The sequence below is a fragment of the Rattus norvegicus genome, chromosome 5 (genome assembly GCF_021556685.1).
Source record: "Rattus norvegicus strain SHRSP/BbbUtx chromosome 5, alternate assembly SHRSP_T2T, whole genome shotgun sequence".
Classification (NCBI taxonomy): domain Eukaryota; kingdom Metazoa; phylum Chordata; class Mammalia; order Rodentia; family Muridae; genus Rattus; species Rattus norvegicus.
In genome coordinates, this window is record NC_141538.1 from 138,140,403 (window position 1) to 138,158,024 (window position 17,622).

A 17,622-nucleotide genomic window follows, 5' to 3' on the forward strand; every position below is an offset into this window, starting at 1 on the left:
CTGGAAACAGAGACGTGGGGTTCAGTCCGTGTAGGAGCCCTGTCGGTGGGGAAGAAACCACACATGAGGAGGGATTACGTGGTCTCCCACCAGAGCCCTTCTCCTGTCACCCACTAATGGCAATTACCCTGCTGTGTGCACTAGACAGACAGCAGCTTGAGGGCATGTTGCTGCCAGGTTTCTGGGTCCCCAGGGCTGGGTTCATAGTGGGCACCTAGGAAATGCTCACTGGATCTAGTTCAGAGGTGTTCTCTGCTCTGAGAGGGGATATCACTGGGAAACTGTGGCCTGGATGAACCAGCCTTCCGGTTCTCCCTGCCTTTGTGATTTGTCGGTCAGCACTCATGTCTGTATTGAGAACGGATGTGAATGCTGGTGATATTTGGGCTCACACATCAACCTTTGGGTGAAGAGTGGTAATGACGAATGCTTGAGGCTCTGATGAGCTGCCGTCTTTGAACATGGACTGGACTGACGTCGTGAAGGTTTGAACATGAGTTTAAGGTGCTGGACAGGGCTTGGGGCTTCCTGCCTAAGCAGCCAGTTTCCTAAAGGGTCTTCGTTTTGTTCTTCAATCACAGTAGAAAATCTGCTTTTCACATAACTGTAACTCCAGTGGCATTTTCCTACACAACTACCGTTTTGGCTGGGCATGCTGGCATCCGCCTCAAATCCTAGCACTTGGGACACAGAGGCAGGCAAGATTGTGAGTTCATGAATATCCTGAGCTATGTGGTCATAACCTGTTACAAACCAAAAGTAACACCCCTCCCGATCAAAATAAAAATCCAAACCTACCACTTTATAGCCATTCCTGAAATCCTTTTACTGCCCAGGATTCTACTGCAAAGGGGCCAGAACCAAGGACAGTAAGTTTTTGGGTTTTTTTGTTGTTTTGGGTTTTTTTTGGTTCTTTTTTTCGGAGCTGGGGACTGAACCGAGGGCCTTGCGCTTCCTAGGCAAGCGCTCTACCACTGAGCTAAATCCCCAACCCCAAGGACAGTAAGTTTTAGTCAGCACCACTGGGTCTAAGCTGGGCCTGGTAAGGAGCTCTGGGCCAGAGGAAAATAGTCAAATGACAAAGTTGGGCACCAGTTGGTTCTGTCTCTTCCCCACTTCTGCAGTCCTGGATGGGTTACTTAGCCTCTTGGGGGCTCAGGATTCCCATCTCTAAGATGGGATAAATAACCACATATTCCTGGTATGATTATTGTGAAGCTCAAGTTTAAAAAAAAAATGCATGGGAGAAGTGAGCACTGGCAAGTGCTAAGTAGAAGTCAGAACCTGCTGCTTTACAGTGGGCAAGGCACTCATGCTAGGAGGTACCTGGTAGATGGGATTGTTCTGAATGTCAGCTTTAATAACGGCCATGACTTTCTGCTTTTCCCACAGCCAGTAGACGAGGTTTGACTCTGGAGGCGACGTCTGTGTCAGCAGGTATTTAGAGTCTGGAGAAAAAGCCATGCTGGTGAACTTTTGAACTTGGAATTCAAAATTATTCAGGACTTTGCGCTTCCGGCAAGGGATGGACGATAGTTCATAAATGGTGATGATGGGTTTGTCTTGCACCGTCTCGGAGATGGCGAGGTATCGCCGATTGGGGCTGATGGACAAGGCCAGCATGCCCTGACTCTTGTCTGAGCCTGCAAGAGGAGGTAAAAATGGGAACTAAGGACAGATGATGCTTCCTTCCATCAAGGTCCCACTGGGCTTAGCAAGGGGGCACCACGGACAGAGGAGAAAGGTGTACAAATACACAGAGATCTGTCCTTGGCCACCCCTTAGTGTGACTGTGTGCAGGTGGTTGTAAAACTGGGCATGGGCGGCTCTCTAGGCTGAGCTGGGATGCTGAGGAAACTTCTCTGAATCAGGACCACAGAGGATGGAGGAAGCTGCACCTGGCAAGAAGAGCTTTTGAGGCACATGGATGCAGCAGAGGAAGTGGTATGGTAAGAGAATCCCAAGGAGACAGATTGCAGGAGCATTGCGTGGGAGTCAGACATGACCATGGATAGACACACAAGGGTAGAATAGGGTTGAATCGTATGGGCTTTAGTGTCCTAAGAATCCGGCACTCTGTACTCTACTGTTGAGGCTGGATGCTAACCACTGAGCTCCCCAGTCTGCCCGTTCGACAGATGCAGAAGTCTTTGTGATGAAACTTTGTGCTTCCTTGATAACTGAAGACACAGGCATGCTGTCCTCCCTTTTCTTAGAGCTTAGAGATGACAGCTGGGAAATGCAGCCAAAAATGATAAAAACAGGGATGGTGACTTTGCCACAGGACCCGAGCCGGTCCCCAGCACCCACATCGTGTGGCTCACCAGCACCTATTAACTCCAGGCCTGGGGGATTCAAAGCCTTGGGCCTCCAAAGACATCCACAAACACGTGCACAGGAGGTAAGAACACACACACACACATGCATAATTATAAACAAACAATAAAAATAGAGTTGGCAAGATGGTTCAGTGGGCAAGTGTGCCTGCTGTAGAGGCTGGTGGTCTAAATTTGATCCCCAAGACTCACATGATAGAAGGGACAAATTCCCAGGAGCTATCCTCTGACCTTCACATGCATGCCATGTCATGCAGGTGCAGAAGCGCGCACACACACACGCACACACACACTGAATACATAAATGTAATAGGAACGAATATATACATATTGAAAACACACACACATTTCCATATTTGATGGCTACACTAACATAAAGGGGAATATAATCCAGGCTGAATTCATGACCATATAATCATTACTGACATATTATTAATTTTCTTCTGATATTAATACAAAGTAAAATCTTTTCACAGTGCCTTGGGCACTGAGCACAGGACAAGTCATTCGTGGACGTGGGTCCCACACAGGGAGGTCGAGCGAGACAGGGGAAGACATACTAGAAGGTCGTATGGGAGTCTGTCTGCGATGCGCTCCGTGCTGTTGCTTTCTAGCAAGCTAAGGAGAGACAGATATGTTGTCCTGCAGCACACTGGCCAGGCCACTGGACTCCTGCAGGAAGGCTGGCGGGACAGCTGCGCCAGAGAAGAGCGAGGCTCTGGGTCGGCGAGAGTCTTGCACAAGGGTTTAGACATAGCTGGGAGCCAACACAAGCCCCTGGGAACCTTCAAGAAGGGTCTGGAAAATCTCCCTGGCAGATGTGTGGATCTCTCTGGAGGTGGGGATCTAGCTGGTCAGCAGGTGATATGTGAAGGCAGCAGGGATAGTGGACATGCAAATGAGGGGTGACCAGGGAAACGCTAAGAGGTAGAACCAGCAGAATTCAGTGATTGGCTGGGGGAGGGCATGAATGTCACTGAAGCTTCTGGGTCCTGTGCCCGGGAGAGGTGGGATACCAGGGGTGGAGCATAGGCTGCAAAAGTTACCACGGTTGGCTTTTGCTAAAATGGTCCCCCTGAGCCACTGGGCTTTGTGTGTATTTGTTTCTAGTTTTTAACGATTTGAGTCTTTGGGATAAAGGAAATTAGTGAGACTCTAGAGTCTGAAGGGATGGCTCTAAGGTTGTGAGTGTTCTGTTCTTCCAGAGGATCCGGGTGTGATTCCCAGGACCTGGGTTGGGAGGCTCAAACTGCCTGTAACTTCAGCTGCAAGGGATCCGATGTATTCGCTGGCCTCTGCAGGCACCCGTGCTCTCACACAGACAGAGACAGAGACAGAGACAGAGACACACACACACACATACACACACACACACACACACACACACACACACACACACACATTTTTTAAAAAGAAAAGAAACAAGACTCTACATGGCTTCCCAAGCCCACACTGATGCCTAATGCTACTTCTACCGTATATTAAAGTTACATATTTATATACGGATTTACTAGGCTTCTGGGCTATTTATTTCCGAGTGTCATTGCTATTGTAATAATGTCTTTAACACAGGTCTGAGTGTCCAGCAAGGAAAATCACGAGGGAAGAGGAACTAATAAAACTAGAATTTGAATGAACACCGTGAACTCCATAGTGTGAAAATCTGGAGTAGAGGGTATAGAGGCTGAATAAGATTCTGAAGCCAAGGGCAGAGGTTGGGGCTGAAGCAAGGATGGGAGGGACAGGGAAAAGTTAAAGCTGGGATTATGTGGGTCATGGTAGTGCCTGGAGGTGGCAAGCCTCACTCCTGTCCTCTCTGCCAGGCTGTGCCGTGGGAAACATTTGTCCTTCTCATTGATACAATGCTACAATGCTACATTGATACAATGGTAAAATACATTGATGCACTGGTACAAGCCTGTGTGCTGAAAGCATGCTTTCTCTCTGCTAGGGCCAAAGCATATGAAGGGCAGGGGCTATGTCTTTCTTGCCCATTCATACACTTGTTCATTTACCAGGGGCCGACTACCTAGCAGATACTTAGTATAGCCATGCCCAGTGTAAGAACAGGCATGTCGAGAACTGTGTCCTTAATAAGGTTGTTTGAATAACGTAGTAGGGACTAAAGCAAGATGTCTACAGCATCCCTAGGCAACACAGTCCTTTGGGTCCATGGTTGTAATCTCAGTCACTAATATTTCTATGCAGCCCATGACTGGGCTTTTTAACTGATTTTAGTTAGTCAGACATTTTCACATTGCTTTTAGCCCAGTTAATTCGGTTATCCTTGAAATAGCTTCGGCTTTCCCACAAGAGCACGTACCTCCCTCTACCCCAGTCTTCTTGGTCCCTCTTCTGCTAGTTCTTCCTCAGCTCTGGGAGGAGGGTCCCAGAGATAACAGAAGCTTCACCAGCTCAAGCGCTTTCCATTTCATCCCTCTGACCAGATTCCTTTCTCTGAGCCTAGGAATTCCAACTGCCCCTTTATATATGCTTCCACGTCTCTAGCAGACATAGCTCCTTCCTCAGTCTTTCCTGCTTCCGGTAAACAGCAGTTCCATCACTCCGGATGCTCAAGCATAACAACGGTGCTTCTGTGTCTGTTTAGGAGGGAACTGGTCATGTCTCCCTTCAAAACAGACCCCAGTCTGGTCTCACCATCCCTAAGGACTCTCCCCAGCCTGCCTTACATGCCTCATTTTAATGATATCAATCCCTTATTAACAGGGCTCTTTGGTACCCTTGTTCTTCCTTAAGTCCATCCCCCCTCTGCACTCCATGAAGTAGCCAGGGTGAACCCAGAAAGGTTAGCTGCTGCTCTGCTGAGTGTCCCATGGCTTTTTGTAACATGCCTGTGCAGTGTTGTACCTGCCATTGCCTTGCCTTGACTTTCGATCCTTGCTTCCCTACCCCCTCCACCCCAGGTGTGCCTGGCCTCTTTGAGATTTCTCCATCACACTCATCACCCTCCAGGGATGTCACCCTTTCACCCATCCCCCTCCTAGGTGAGCATGGCCAGCTCCTTGACTACCAGGACTCATCACCAGACGTCTGTGAACCAACTCCAGTACCCGACCCATCATCTTACACAGTCCCTCAAAGTTCTTCACGTTTCAGGTTCCATTTCCTTCTTATTAGCATCTGCATTCCACTTGTTGCTCTCCCTGAGTGTAACAGAGTCACCGTAAAGACAGGTACGCACTTGAGTGTGTGTGTGTGTGTGTGTGTGTGTGTGTGTGTAAGAAGTGCCTAAAACATTTTTGTTAAATGAACAAATGACTGAGCCTCATTATTACTTGGTGACCACAGCACGCTCATATTTACTTTTAGCTCCTTCCTTCCTCCCTCCCTCCCTCCCTCCCCCCTCCCTTCCTTTCTTTCATTCATTTTGGTTTTTCAAGACAGGATTTCTCTGTGTAGTCCTGGTTGTCCTGGAACTCCCTCTGTAGATCAGGCTAGCCTTAAACTCAGATATCCACCTGCCTCTGCCTCCTGAGTGCTGGGCACCATGCCCCTCTGACCTATTTACTTTTCATTTCACCAGTAATGGTCTGTCTCTGTCCACATGGAGCCTGCTCTGGCCCTGTATGTTAGAGTGGTCCTTTCCTGTCTGTAGTTCTTACCAGGAGATAAAATTCAGGACACATGGAATTCTGAATTGCCTTTCCTAGATTATGTCCCAGCTGCCCCAGTCCCTGGAATGCTGTGCCCAGCTGGTCCTGAGCTTATGGGCTGCACCAGCTCCAGTTTTGTCCTTGCCTGTCTCTGCCCTTGGCCTGGGCTTGAAGGATGCTCAAAGGGTGGCTGCTTCCAGAATGGGGGGCGGGGCTGAACATGTGCCTGGGACTACTCTCACATGTATGCCAGGCTCTTGGTGATACAAGATGAAGCTCCAAGAAGAAAAATGGTCAGGACTGAATGCATGAACATATGAACAAAATCATGGAAATTCAAACCTCTGGATCCAGGGTTGGGGAGATGGCTTGGTGGTTAAGAGTGTTTGTTGCTTTTCTAGGGGGCCTGGATTCAATTTCTAGCACCCACAAGGCAGTTCAACCATTTATAACTCCAGCTCACAGGATCTTACACCCTCTGCTGGCCTCCACAGGTACTGAACAGGTAGGGCACAGACATAAATTCAGGCAAAACACCCATACACAGAAAAAACCAACAACCAATCAGTTAATCAATCAATAAATTAATTTCTGGATACACTGAACAGTAGGCTAGCTACAGTTGAAAATACAGTGAAAAAATTATCTGGGAGCTAGAAGGTGATAGACAGAGACTAGGAAATGGAAAATCCAGATAAGAATTACACACACACACACACACACACACACACACACACACACACACACAGAGGAAGTTTCAGTTAAAAGAATCTAAAGTTGCAAAAGGAAAAGATAGGACATCTGAAGAGACAACTACTAAAGTTCTCTAGAATCCTTGCAATACACTTGAGATATCAGAGAACCTTTAAGTGAATGAGAAATGAAAGCACACGCATGCGTGCACACACACGGGAAGGGGACAGCACACATGTATGTGCAGGTACACACACAGTCAGAGAAGAGATCCCAGTGGCTAGTTCTGTAACTACTATAACAAAGCAGAGGCCAAAAGACAGTGGAGTAAAACCTGTATCCAAAAAATTTTGTGCCCAGTCAAACTATCTTCTAAAAATGAAGGTAAAATAAGGCATTCTCAGACAAAGACTCGGAGAATTGAGTGCTATGCCTCACCACTAAAAGTAAGAGGAAAAATGATACCAGCTAGACTATATTATTGTAACAAGCAGTAGCAGAGTTGAGAAAATATGAGAGAAAATATGCATATTGTCTGAATAAAATGGTGGTTGGTTTAGTGTTAGTAAGTCATATATAAATATATATATATATGTACATATATATATATGACAGAAAATATATGCTAGGAAATCCGTTATCTGACTACTGAGGGAAAACTAATAAAAAACTGGGAAAAATAGTTTACTTAATCTGATACAGGACATTGATATTTCTTCATAGCAAACACCATTCTTTATAAAGAAATATTAATAGAATTCTCTTTATGATTAGAAACATGATGATTGTGAGCATTTTCATTGCTTCTAGTCAACTCTTGAGAGGCTTCCCAGTATAGAGACAAAGAAACCATTATTATGGGTTCACGTGACTGTCTGTGTAGGACACACCAAAGAATCCACAGAGAAGATATTAGAATTAGCAACAGTCCAGCAAATACGCTGGACATAAAAGCTAATAAATTAAAGTAAACTGCCTCCCCCTCCCTCTCCCCCTTCCCTCCCCTCCCCCCTCTGTGTGTGTATGTGTATATATGTTTGTTTGTGTGTATGTATGTTTGTGTGTGTATGTGTGTTTGTGTGTGTTGTGTATGTATGTGTGTGTATGTGTGTTTGTATGTGTATGTGTGTTGTGTATGTATGTGTGTTTGTGTGTGTATGTGTGTTTGTGTGTGTATGTGTGTTTGTGTGTGTGTATATGTGTGTTTGTGTGTTTGTGTATGTGTTTGCATGTGTGTATGTGTGTGTGTTTGTGCATGTGCGGTATGTGTTTGTGATGGCATTCCTGTGGATGTGAGAGGACAGTCATCCAGGAGTGGAGGTGAAGAGGACAGACATCCAGGAGTGTGAGTGAGAGGACAGACATCCAGGAGTGTGAGTGAGAGGACAGACATCCAGGAGTGTGGATGAGAGGACAGACATCCAGGAGTGTGGGTGAGAGGACAGACATCCAGGAGTGTGGATGAGAGGACAGACATCCAGGAGTGGAGGTGAGAGGACAGACATCCAGGAGTGGAGGTGAGAGGACAGACATCCAGGAGTGTGGATGAGAGGACAGACATCCAGGAGTGTGGATGAGAGGACAGACATCCAGGAGTGTGGATGAGAGGACAGACATCCAGGAGTGGAGGTGAGAGGACAGACATCCAGGAGTGGAGGTGAGAGGACAGACATCCAGGAGTGGAGGTGAGAGGACAGACATCCAGGAGTGGAGGTGAGAGGACAGACATCCAGGAGTGGAGGTGAGAGGACAGACATCCTGGAGTGTGGATGAGAGGACAGACATCCAGGAGTGGAGGTGAGAGGACAGACATCCAGGAGTGTGGATGAGAGGACAGACATCCAGGAGTGTGGATGAGAGGACAGACATCCAGGAGTGTGGATGAGAGGACAGACATCCAGGAGTGGAGGTGAGAGGACAGACATCCAGGAGTGTGGATGAGAGGACAGACATCCAGGAGTGTGGGTGAGAGGACAGACATCCAGGAGTGGAGGTGAGAGGACAGACATCCAGGAGTGGAGGTGAGAGGACAGACATCCAGGAGTGTGGATGAGAGGACAGACATCCAGGAGTGGAGGTGAGAAGACAGACATCCAGGAGTGTGGATGAGAGGACAGACATCCAGGAGTGTGGATGAGAGGACAGACATCCAGGAGTGTGGATGAGAGGACAGACATCCAGGAGTGTGGATGAGAGGACAGACATCCAGGAGTGTGGATGAGAGGACAGACATCCAGGAGTGGAGGTGAGAGGACAGACATCCAGGAGTGTGGATGAGAGGACAGACATCCTGGAGTGGAGGTGAGAGGACAGACATCCAGGAGTGTGGATGAGAGGACAGACATCCAGGAGTGGAGGTGAGAGGACAGACATCCAGGAGTGTGGGTGAGAGGACAGACATCCAGGAGTGTGAGTGAGAGGACAGACATCCAGGAGTGTGGATGAGAGGACAGACATCCAGGAGTGGAGGTGAGAGGACAGACATCCAGGAGTGTGGGTGAGAGGACAGACATCCAGGAGTGGAGGTGAGAGGACAGACATCCAGGAGTGGAGGTGAGAGGACAGACATCCAGGAGTGTGGGTGAGAGGACAGACATCCTGGAGTGAGGCAGGGTCTCTTTGCAGTTCTCTGCTGTGCATGCCAGGCTAGCTGGCTCACAGGCTTCTGTGGAGTCTCCATCTTTCCACAGAAGCAATGGGGTTACAGATGTGTGCTCCCACTCCTGGCTTTATGTGGGTTCAACTTTAGGTCCTCACACATGCCTGGAGAGTGCTTTACCTACTTAGCCATGTCTTTAGTTAATACGGTTCATTCTTGCAGAATATTTACATGGTATTTGATGACTTTTACTTCATTAAAACTAAGAATTATTGTTTATTCATAGATACCACAAGGAAGAATAAAAGCACAGGCTTCAGAAAGGAAATATTTCTTTCTTTCTCGTGGGACTGGGAGAGGCACCCTGGTTCCCATTTGAGCTAAGGCCTGAAACCCCAGTGACCCTGAAGGGACTGTAGGTGTTTCACCTGACTTCCAGGCACCAGGCCCCTGTCACAGCCCTCCATCGATTTGTGGCCATCAGTCATGTAAGGGCAATGCCCCAAGCCCCTCCACAGGTAGAGGATGTGACCACAGGTCTTGTAGACTCAAGACAGATCTCCATTATAATGAGGTACCTAAGGCCTGGAGACTTAGCCAATGAACTTTCCTTCCCAGACACTCCTCCCTGAGAAAGGTATTTAATCTCAGGCCCACCCTGAGAAGTGGGGTATGGTTCTACACATCCCCTTTCCACCATGACAATAAATGCCTTAAAACCATGGACTGCCTCTTTTCATCCAGATCCACCATGGGGAGCCATGGAGAAGGCCTTCACTTACAGAGCCACCATCTAATCTCCTGTAGAAGGCCTCTCTGTGCTCCCAGCCACAATGGCTGTCACCAAGTCCAGATCCACCTGAGTCAAGCCCCCCCACTTTTCTCAGCTCTTCCGCTGCACCCTAGCAGTGCCTGGATGCCAGAGAGCCTGACAACCAGATAGCCTAACCTCCTTGCAGGCCTGGGGACCCCATGGCTTCCCTACAGCACTGGGACTAAGCACACAGTCAAACTTCAAATCCTGCCTGTGGAGGCATAGAGATGCTCCCAGGCAGGGCCAAGTAAGGACTGGTGATGGGTGCAAGTAGGGGCTGGAATGCCACCCTTGAGAAGAAAATATTTTTCTCATTTGACCTTAAAATATGTTCTGCTGTGTCCTATTTCGGTGGAAGTGGCTCTCATGCTCTCTTGGTTATGGTGAGTATATTTTGATAATAAGAAGAGGGATGATTTGTTATATGAATATTTTGAGAAGCCTTTGTTTAGTCTTATTTCTTTGTTTAGTCTTGCCTCAGTTGTTCCTGGTATGGTGGGAATAACAATCTTATGGTATCTTGCCAAAATGGAAATCGAGGCAATGCATATTCATATCTATATAAGGATTAATAAAGCTTGCAACTGCGTGCAGTTGCTTCTGCCTTTGCTCTGCATCCCCTGTGTCCTGATCCATACCCAGGGCCCCCAATGCAATAGACGGTGACACCTGCCTCCCCAGCAGCTGTGCCCTGTGGATGAGCAGACGTGGAACCCCACTAACCCTAACACTTAGCTTTATTTTGTTTTTGTTTTCTGAGACAGGGTTTCTCTGTGTAGCCCTGGCTGTCCTGGAACTCACTCTGCAGAACAGGCTGGCCTTGAACTCAGAGATCAATCTGCCCCTGCCTCCCCAGTTCTGGGATTAAAGGCACCACTTGGCTAATTATTTCTAACACATATACCTGACAAATGTTTAGCATATAGAATATTTAAAATGTGTCTATAACTAAATGAGAGAATTACCCCTTAGAACAAAACCTTACAAAAGTAATTGAAAAATTGGTAAAACTATTAACATAAAATTAAGGATATTCCATAAATATATGAAAAGATATTCATCTTAATTAGTAATGTAGACATGTATCCAAAACAACAAGATTACTTTTTTTGGATTACTAGGATTACACACATACACAAAAGGAAGTTGGACAATACCAAGGGTTAATGAGAGTGGGGTGACAGGGACCCTTATGCATTGTTGGTGGGGATTTATAAACCAATATGGTCACATTTATCAGTAATCTTAGTTTTGGTGTGTGTCCTGGAAAATCTTTGCAGATGTGTGAATGTAAGAGTGGTTATGTTTCTAATAGCAAATAATTGTTATTTTCCCCATGGCAGTCAAATCTAGAATGGCTATATAATGTCTGTGTATTTGCATTCCCAAATTGGAATGCCATATTGCAATGAAATGGACTCAGTTATATGTGTGCAACAGAAAGACTATTATTCCATTTGTAACAAATAGAAAAATTGTGAAAGCAAGCGCATACTTTGTATAAGGTTACACAGATGTGTGGTTAAACTGTGTAAGACCCAAGATAGGCTGGTGTGGGTGTGGGGATGGGTTGAGTGGAATGAAGAAGCTCTGAAACTGGCTGATCCTGGGTGTCTGGGGGCACAGGTCTTTATGTAATAGTAACTCATTAAGGATTACATATATGTAGTGTGGTCTATTACATATGCATATGAAGCAATAAAAATGGTCAATGCAAAAAAAGTGGGGAAATATGAATATCATTGCCCAGACTAATGTAAACAGAAAACAGGAGGTAGGTTCTAAGGGAGGTTATTTGTCACTTAAGATAAAATTTCCAGTGTCTCCATCATACGAGGGTTTGATGAAGGTCATGAACTCTCGAAACTATTAGACTCAAAAGAGGTTTCTGGTGAGGACAAACCCGACTGCAGGAGAATGCAAGAAAAACCACTGTTTAAAATAACTCTTCTTTGTCACTGTGAAAAAGTACTTTTTTTTTTTTCTTCTTTTTTTCGGAGCTGAGGACCGAACCCAGGGCCTTAGGCTTGCTAGGCAAGTGCTCTACCACTGACCTAAATCCCCAACCCGAAAAAGTACTTTTAAAATGAGTGTTATTTTATGTGTCATTCTGGCTACTTGAGTTGGGTTAATCTAAGATTAAACAGTGTAAATCGACATTTATTTTGTCTGCATTTATAAAACTATGTGGATAACCCAGTTATTAAAAAAAAAAAAAAGATCTTCCCAATCGTTGAGATTGTGCGGTTCTGTGCAGCACATGCCTTTAAATGTATGTGTCAGGATGGGAAGGGTGGGTTTTTTTTCTTTTCTTTTCTTTTCTTTTTTTACCTGCAATGAATTTTTGCCATTTCTGATCTAGATTGTACTTCACACAGTGATTTCCTGAAGGAAATATAACGATCTGTTCATCGAAGAAGAAGATGTTGTTGGTCACGTGAGACCGAAGACCAAAAACATGAAGCGACTGAGCTACCACGGTGGACATGGTACCTGTCAAAGAGTATTGTAAAAGATTAAAAAAAGAGGGGCTGGAGAGATGGCCCAGCCGTTAAAGGCTAGGCTCACAACCAAATATATAAAAAAAGAGGCAGGCGGGTGGGAGTAAAGACATAAGAGTGTATCTCCCTGCCCCACCCATGGCCCCGCCCCACCCTGGGCCCGCCCCACCCTGACCCCGCCTCGCCCCTCCATCGCCCCGCCCCCAGGCTCCTCTTCCTCTTCAGCCCACTCCCGGGGCTCTTTCCAAGCTTTGCCTTCCTCCCATGCACTCCCAACGCCTCCAGGCCTTTAGGTGGACCCCAGAGAAACTATTCACCTCTTGCTTCACGACTCTGGATTACTATACAACGTAGCGACCCGCAGGTGTTCTTCCTAAAGAGCCGGAGCAATCCGGGCACGCCCAAACGCCAGAGCAGTTCCTATAGCAACGAGAAAACCGGAAGTTTGGCTCTGCACCCGGAAGCGGAAGTACTTGTTGAAAAGCCAGAGGCTAGTGGAGAAGTTGCTGGCGCTGGTGCGTCTTGCTGGCACGTGGAGTGGCAGCCGAACCTCGCGGGGCGGGAAGCCGCGAGATGGACACCCCTCCGCTCTCAGACTCGGACTCCGGGTCGGATGAGTGCCTGGCCTCAGATCAAGAGGTAGACGCTAGCGGGGTAGGGGGTGGAACGGGAACTTTATTTAGCTCTTCGGTACTGAGGCGTCCCGGTCTATAGTTGCAGGATGCGTTTTCCCGCGGACTCCTAAAGCCAGGCCTCAATGTCGTGCTAGAGAAGCCGAAGAAGGCGGTGAATGACGAGGTGAGCTCGTGCGAGGGTCGGGGTCCTTGGAACGGGATGTGCACAGGCGCTGTGCTTCTTGGGAGACCGATTCTTGTGGGACAGATGTACCCCTGCGCAGCGGGCGTCATCCTTGCGGGTATTTGAGCATAGGACTTTGGGTTTGAGGGAGACAGAGTCGCGGTTCTCATGAGTGCCGTGTCTGACTTTATCTAGAATGGCCTGAAGCAGTGCTTGGCTGAATTCAAACGGGATCTGGAGTGGGTTGAAAGGCTCGATGTGACCCTGGGTCCTGTGCCTGAAGCCAGTGAAACTCAGTCAACACCCCAGAACAAGGACCAGAAGAAAGGTGTTAATCCAGAAGACGACTTCCAGAGGGAAATGAGTTTGTACGTTTGTTGTGGGTCCTTCTACAGAGTTACAGAAGGAGGATCTTAGTGTGTCTGCAACCTCAGGGGCACTGGGGAGTTAGCATGAGCCAAGAGAGTGGAGCTAGGGGGGTTCCTCTGGTTGAAAGAATAGATTCTTGGTCACCATTTAACCAGCACCCTGCTTGAGGGATGTTTCAAAAATAATTCATTTGAAATCTGGGTGCCTCCAATCGTCAGAATAGACCTTTGCCTAGGGAGTGCTTGAGTGGTCTTTCTGTAACGATTGGGAAACAGTTCATAGTTTGCTCAATATTTTTTAATAAGCTCGTTTTAAACCTTCTTATTCTTGGAAGTATTTTCCCTTTCTAAATAAACATAAAGTGAAATTTCAGTTATATACGAAATTAGTGGAGTTTTAGTTGACTCGTTTGTTTTATCTTGCCAGTGAAGGTGGGATGCGACAGCTCTGAGGTTAGTTAACTTCTGAGAGGCAGTAAGAAGAAGCGAATGCCTCTTCCCTCCCCTCCCCTCATATCACTCTGTCCTGTAATTTCAGCTACCGCCAGGCCCAGGCTGCTGTGCTTGCAGTATTACCCCGACTCCACCAGCTCCAAGTCCCTACGAAGAGGCCCACTGATTATTTTGCAGAAATGGCCAAGTCTGATCAACAGATGCAAAAGGTAAGTTTTTCCTCTGGAAAGCGGAGGTTTCTCCTGAAGTCTATTCGTTCCAGCTGGCTCATTTCCTGTAGTCTTTCAAAAAGGAAACAAAGATTTATACTATTTGTAACTAGTATTTCTATAGTCTCTGCTTCAGAGGCATGGCAGTCACTTAGATAAATTAGGGAGAGACGGTCTGGAAGAAGTGTGGTCCTTGCAATAAGAAGGCTTGTGTATTTCCTCTCTGGCAGGGTGAGTGGAATGGTACAGACACAGTAGTCTTATAGTTCTGGGTCCAGCAATGCCAAGAATACTATTGCTTCTAGACCGATTTTTCTTCTCTGGGCCTTTAGCTTTCTAGAACTGAAGGCTTGATATCTAGCTAAGATATGGTATGATTTAGAGTTAGGGGGATTTGATCTTCATTCAACTTTGGGAGAAAAAAACTCAATGTCCCACCCAGGATGTATTTAAATTGTACCATTGGTCTCAGTCTTCATCTTAGAGAATTACAGGTCGTACCCCAAGAAGCTGCCCGTGTGAGACGAGCACAGATCGTCTCTCTCTCACAGTCACACTGATAACAAACACTGTCAGTACAGTGTGTGTGTGATTGAAGAGGCAAGGTGTGAGTGTGCAGGAACTTTATTACATAGGTGGGCCATTAGAGGAGAAGGCTCAAGTTTAGCCTTAGTCTTTGGGGAAACAGGTCCTGTGTGACAAGCAGGCAGCTTTGTGACGGAACATGCCTGTCTGGAGAGGCAGGGCCGCTTCTCAGCAGTGGCTGCCCACTGACACTCAGCTTTAGGACTGTATTGTCCTTAATGTGGAAGCTTTCAGAGCTAGTAAAACTTGGAGCCCCCTTCTAGTGTGCTCCAGATAGTGCCTAACAACATCCCGTGCTTTAGATTCGACAGAAGCTGCAGACTAAACAGGCTGCCATGGAGAAATCTGAAAAGGCCAAGCAACTTCGAGCGCTTAGGAAATACGGAAAGAAGGTGAGAAAGGGCACCTGTGTGGAATGGCACCGCCGGGCACGCCAGGGCTGATCGTGGTGGGGTTTGGTTCTGGCCCTGTGCATGTTTGATCCTGATAAAGTGTCTGCTGGTGTCCCCAAACACAGGTTCACTTGGCACTGTGGCACACCTGGGTGTATCCAACATAGTGTGGTAGCGGCGGCTGAGCTGGCAGTGTCTGGAGTCACGGTTTGGGATGCAGGACTAACCATGTATCTGTCTCACAGGTGCAAACTGAGGTCCTTCAGAAGAGGCAGCAGGAGAAAGCGCATATGATGAATGCCATCAAGAAGTACCAGAAAGGTCAGCGTGTCTGTCTGCTAAGAATGTAGGGAAACCTGCGTATCAGTGCCTTAGAAGCGAAGGGATTCTCTAGTTCTTTGGAGTTATCTTGGCTTTCATCTGCTAGGCTTATGTTTGGGAAATGTTGTGGGGAACAAGATGTGCTCCTTCAGATGCAGTTAGGGAATAGCAGGCATGTCTTGAATGCTCCCAGACACACACTGGTGCTAATGGCAATGCTCTTCCCTACACAGGCTTCTCTGATAAGCTGGATTTCCTTGAGGGCGATCAGAAGCCTGTGGAACGAGGTGCAAAGGCAGGAGGAGCTAAAGGCCAGCAGATAAGTAAAGGGTAAGTAAGGGTTTCAGTTTGGTTTTGTCTTGTGATTCGAGTCTTGTGATGGACAACAGTCAGTCTGGTGAAGGAACTCCCCAGGGAAGGCCTCCAGTGTGGGGTACTGCCCCTCAAGGGTCAGACACTGTGGGGTGTGTCCCTGACTATAGCAATGTTTGAAGGTAGAAGTTAGTACCTGGATCATTTGAGGTGAGTGTCAAATGACTCTTCTACTCCATGACCCTCAGAGGGATGGTGGGGAGTCCAGTCAGAGAAATCAGATCTTGGTCCAGACACCACTAGGAGGGAGGCTTCGAGCACCCCCTGTACTTGCTTCATTCACTGTGAGGCAGCGCTTTGTGCCTCAGTGCTGTGAAGCTTTACATAATCACTCTCCGTACAGGTGGACATATCAGGGCTTTAGTGTGGCCTGTCCCGGCATAGTGTGGGCATGGCATCCTGGTGAACCACCCTACCCAAGCCTAATGTGAGGGACATGAACATCAGGGCAGGAAGACCTTGGCTGAGCAGAGGCACAGAGATGAGAGGCCAGGACGTAGGGAACCTTCATCCTGTTGGCATTAGGGGGACAGACTGATTTGACTCAGTCATGCTCCTGGTTTGAGAAGGTAAGAGAGTTGTGTGTGTACATAAAAGGTAGTTAGGGAAGTGGAGGTTTAGTCTCCACTTCCACAGCAGCCCCAGGGAGCAAGGGCTGATTAAGATGTTAGGCAAGCAGGGAGAGCTCTGTGCTGGCCTGGTGGTAGGAGGTACCAATGGCAAGTTGGCATTTCTAAGGAACTGGAGCCAGTCTAAGAGGAGAGGCGGCATGGTTTGGCTAGACAGAATTTGAGAAGTTTTTAAAGCTTGTTTCATCTGTGTGCTAACTGTTGTTTTGTCCATGAGGGCTGAACTAGCCTGATTAAATTACAATGGATGCCAGTGGAAACAGGAAGCTGGCAGCGCTGTTTATAGATCCTTTCTGCCTTTTCTTTGTTGGTTTTCTTTCTCTGGAGTTATTTCATGAACAGATGAGTTTGCCTGGGTGGTTTGTAGAGTAAAAGCCAAGGAGAGCCCTAAGGACCACAGAGACGAGCTTGCAGCTGTCACCCATCCAGAAGGCTTGTGGGGTTTACAGTGTATTATCCCTGGGAACACCTTTTCCAGGCCCAATGCCAAACGAAGATACAAAAATCAGAAGTTTGGTTTTGGCGGAAAGAAGAAAGGCTCCAAATGGAACACACGGGAGAGCTACGACGATGTCTCCAGCTTCCGGGGCAAGGTGGCTCATGGCAAGGGCCCCAGAAGGCCTGGGAAGAAAGGGGCAAACGTAAGTGAGGGGGGGCGGGGGGGCTGATCAGTCCCTTCTCAACCCCCTTTCTACCCCCCTTGCCGCCTCCTCACCCTGGCACTGAAGGCCAAGTGCTGTGTGTGACAACATGTGGTCTTTGTTTTGTCTGTGCAGAAGAGACCCGGAAAACGTACCAGACAGAAACTGAAAAGCAAAACCCGCTGAACAGCACTGTCCTGTGTAAAGAACCAGGAGAAGGATGCACAGCACACTCAGTGTTCGTCCTGATTTTTGTAGGAAATTATTTTAATAAATTAAACCTATGGAAGAAAGATA

The 17,622-nt window shown here is 47.3% G+C and overlaps 2 protein-coding genes across 9 annotated transcripts in view; one reads left to right on the plus strand and one right to left on the minus strand.

Moving 5' to 3' along the window:
• The window catches only part of Cfap57 (cilia and flagella associated protein 57), a 73,967-nt gene extending 60,980 nt beyond the window's left edge, over positions 1 to 12,987 (minus strand). For 5 of the 7 annotated variants that reach the window (NR_197173.1, NR_197174.1, NM_001431243.1 and 2 more), the window contains 3 exon segments: positions 1,327 to 1,643; positions 12,388 to 12,549; positions 12,875 to 12,984. Coding sequence is in view for 3 of the 7 variants with exons in the window: in NM_001431243.1 (NP_001418172.1) it covers positions 1,327 to 1,643; positions 12,388 to 12,544 (474 nt within the window). In the remaining 4 variants the exon portion in view is untranslated. 7 annotated transcript variants of the gene reach the window in all.
• Positions 12,988 to 13,004: 17 nt separating this feature from the next.
• Ebna1bp2 (EBNA1 binding protein 2) lies at positions 13,005 to 17,622 on the plus strand. Of its 2 annotated transcripts, XM_087660048.1 has the most exons (10): positions 13,005 to 13,040; positions 13,096 to 13,196; positions 13,272 to 13,355; positions 13,551 to 13,723; positions 14,262 to 14,385; positions 15,273 to 15,362; positions 15,608 to 15,683; positions 15,917 to 16,013; positions 17,163 to 17,325; positions 17,461 to 17,622. In XM_087660048.1, coding segments are annotated over exons 1-10 (960 nt in total). In that variant the 5' UTR covers positions 13,005 to 13,039; the 3' UTR covers positions 17,512 to 17,622. The 2 variants fall into 2 exon arrangements, with proteins under 2 accessions (XP_087516174.1, NP_001008721.1); NM_001008721.1 differs by lacking the exon at positions 13,005 to 13,040 and having other exon boundaries at positions 13,057 to 13,196.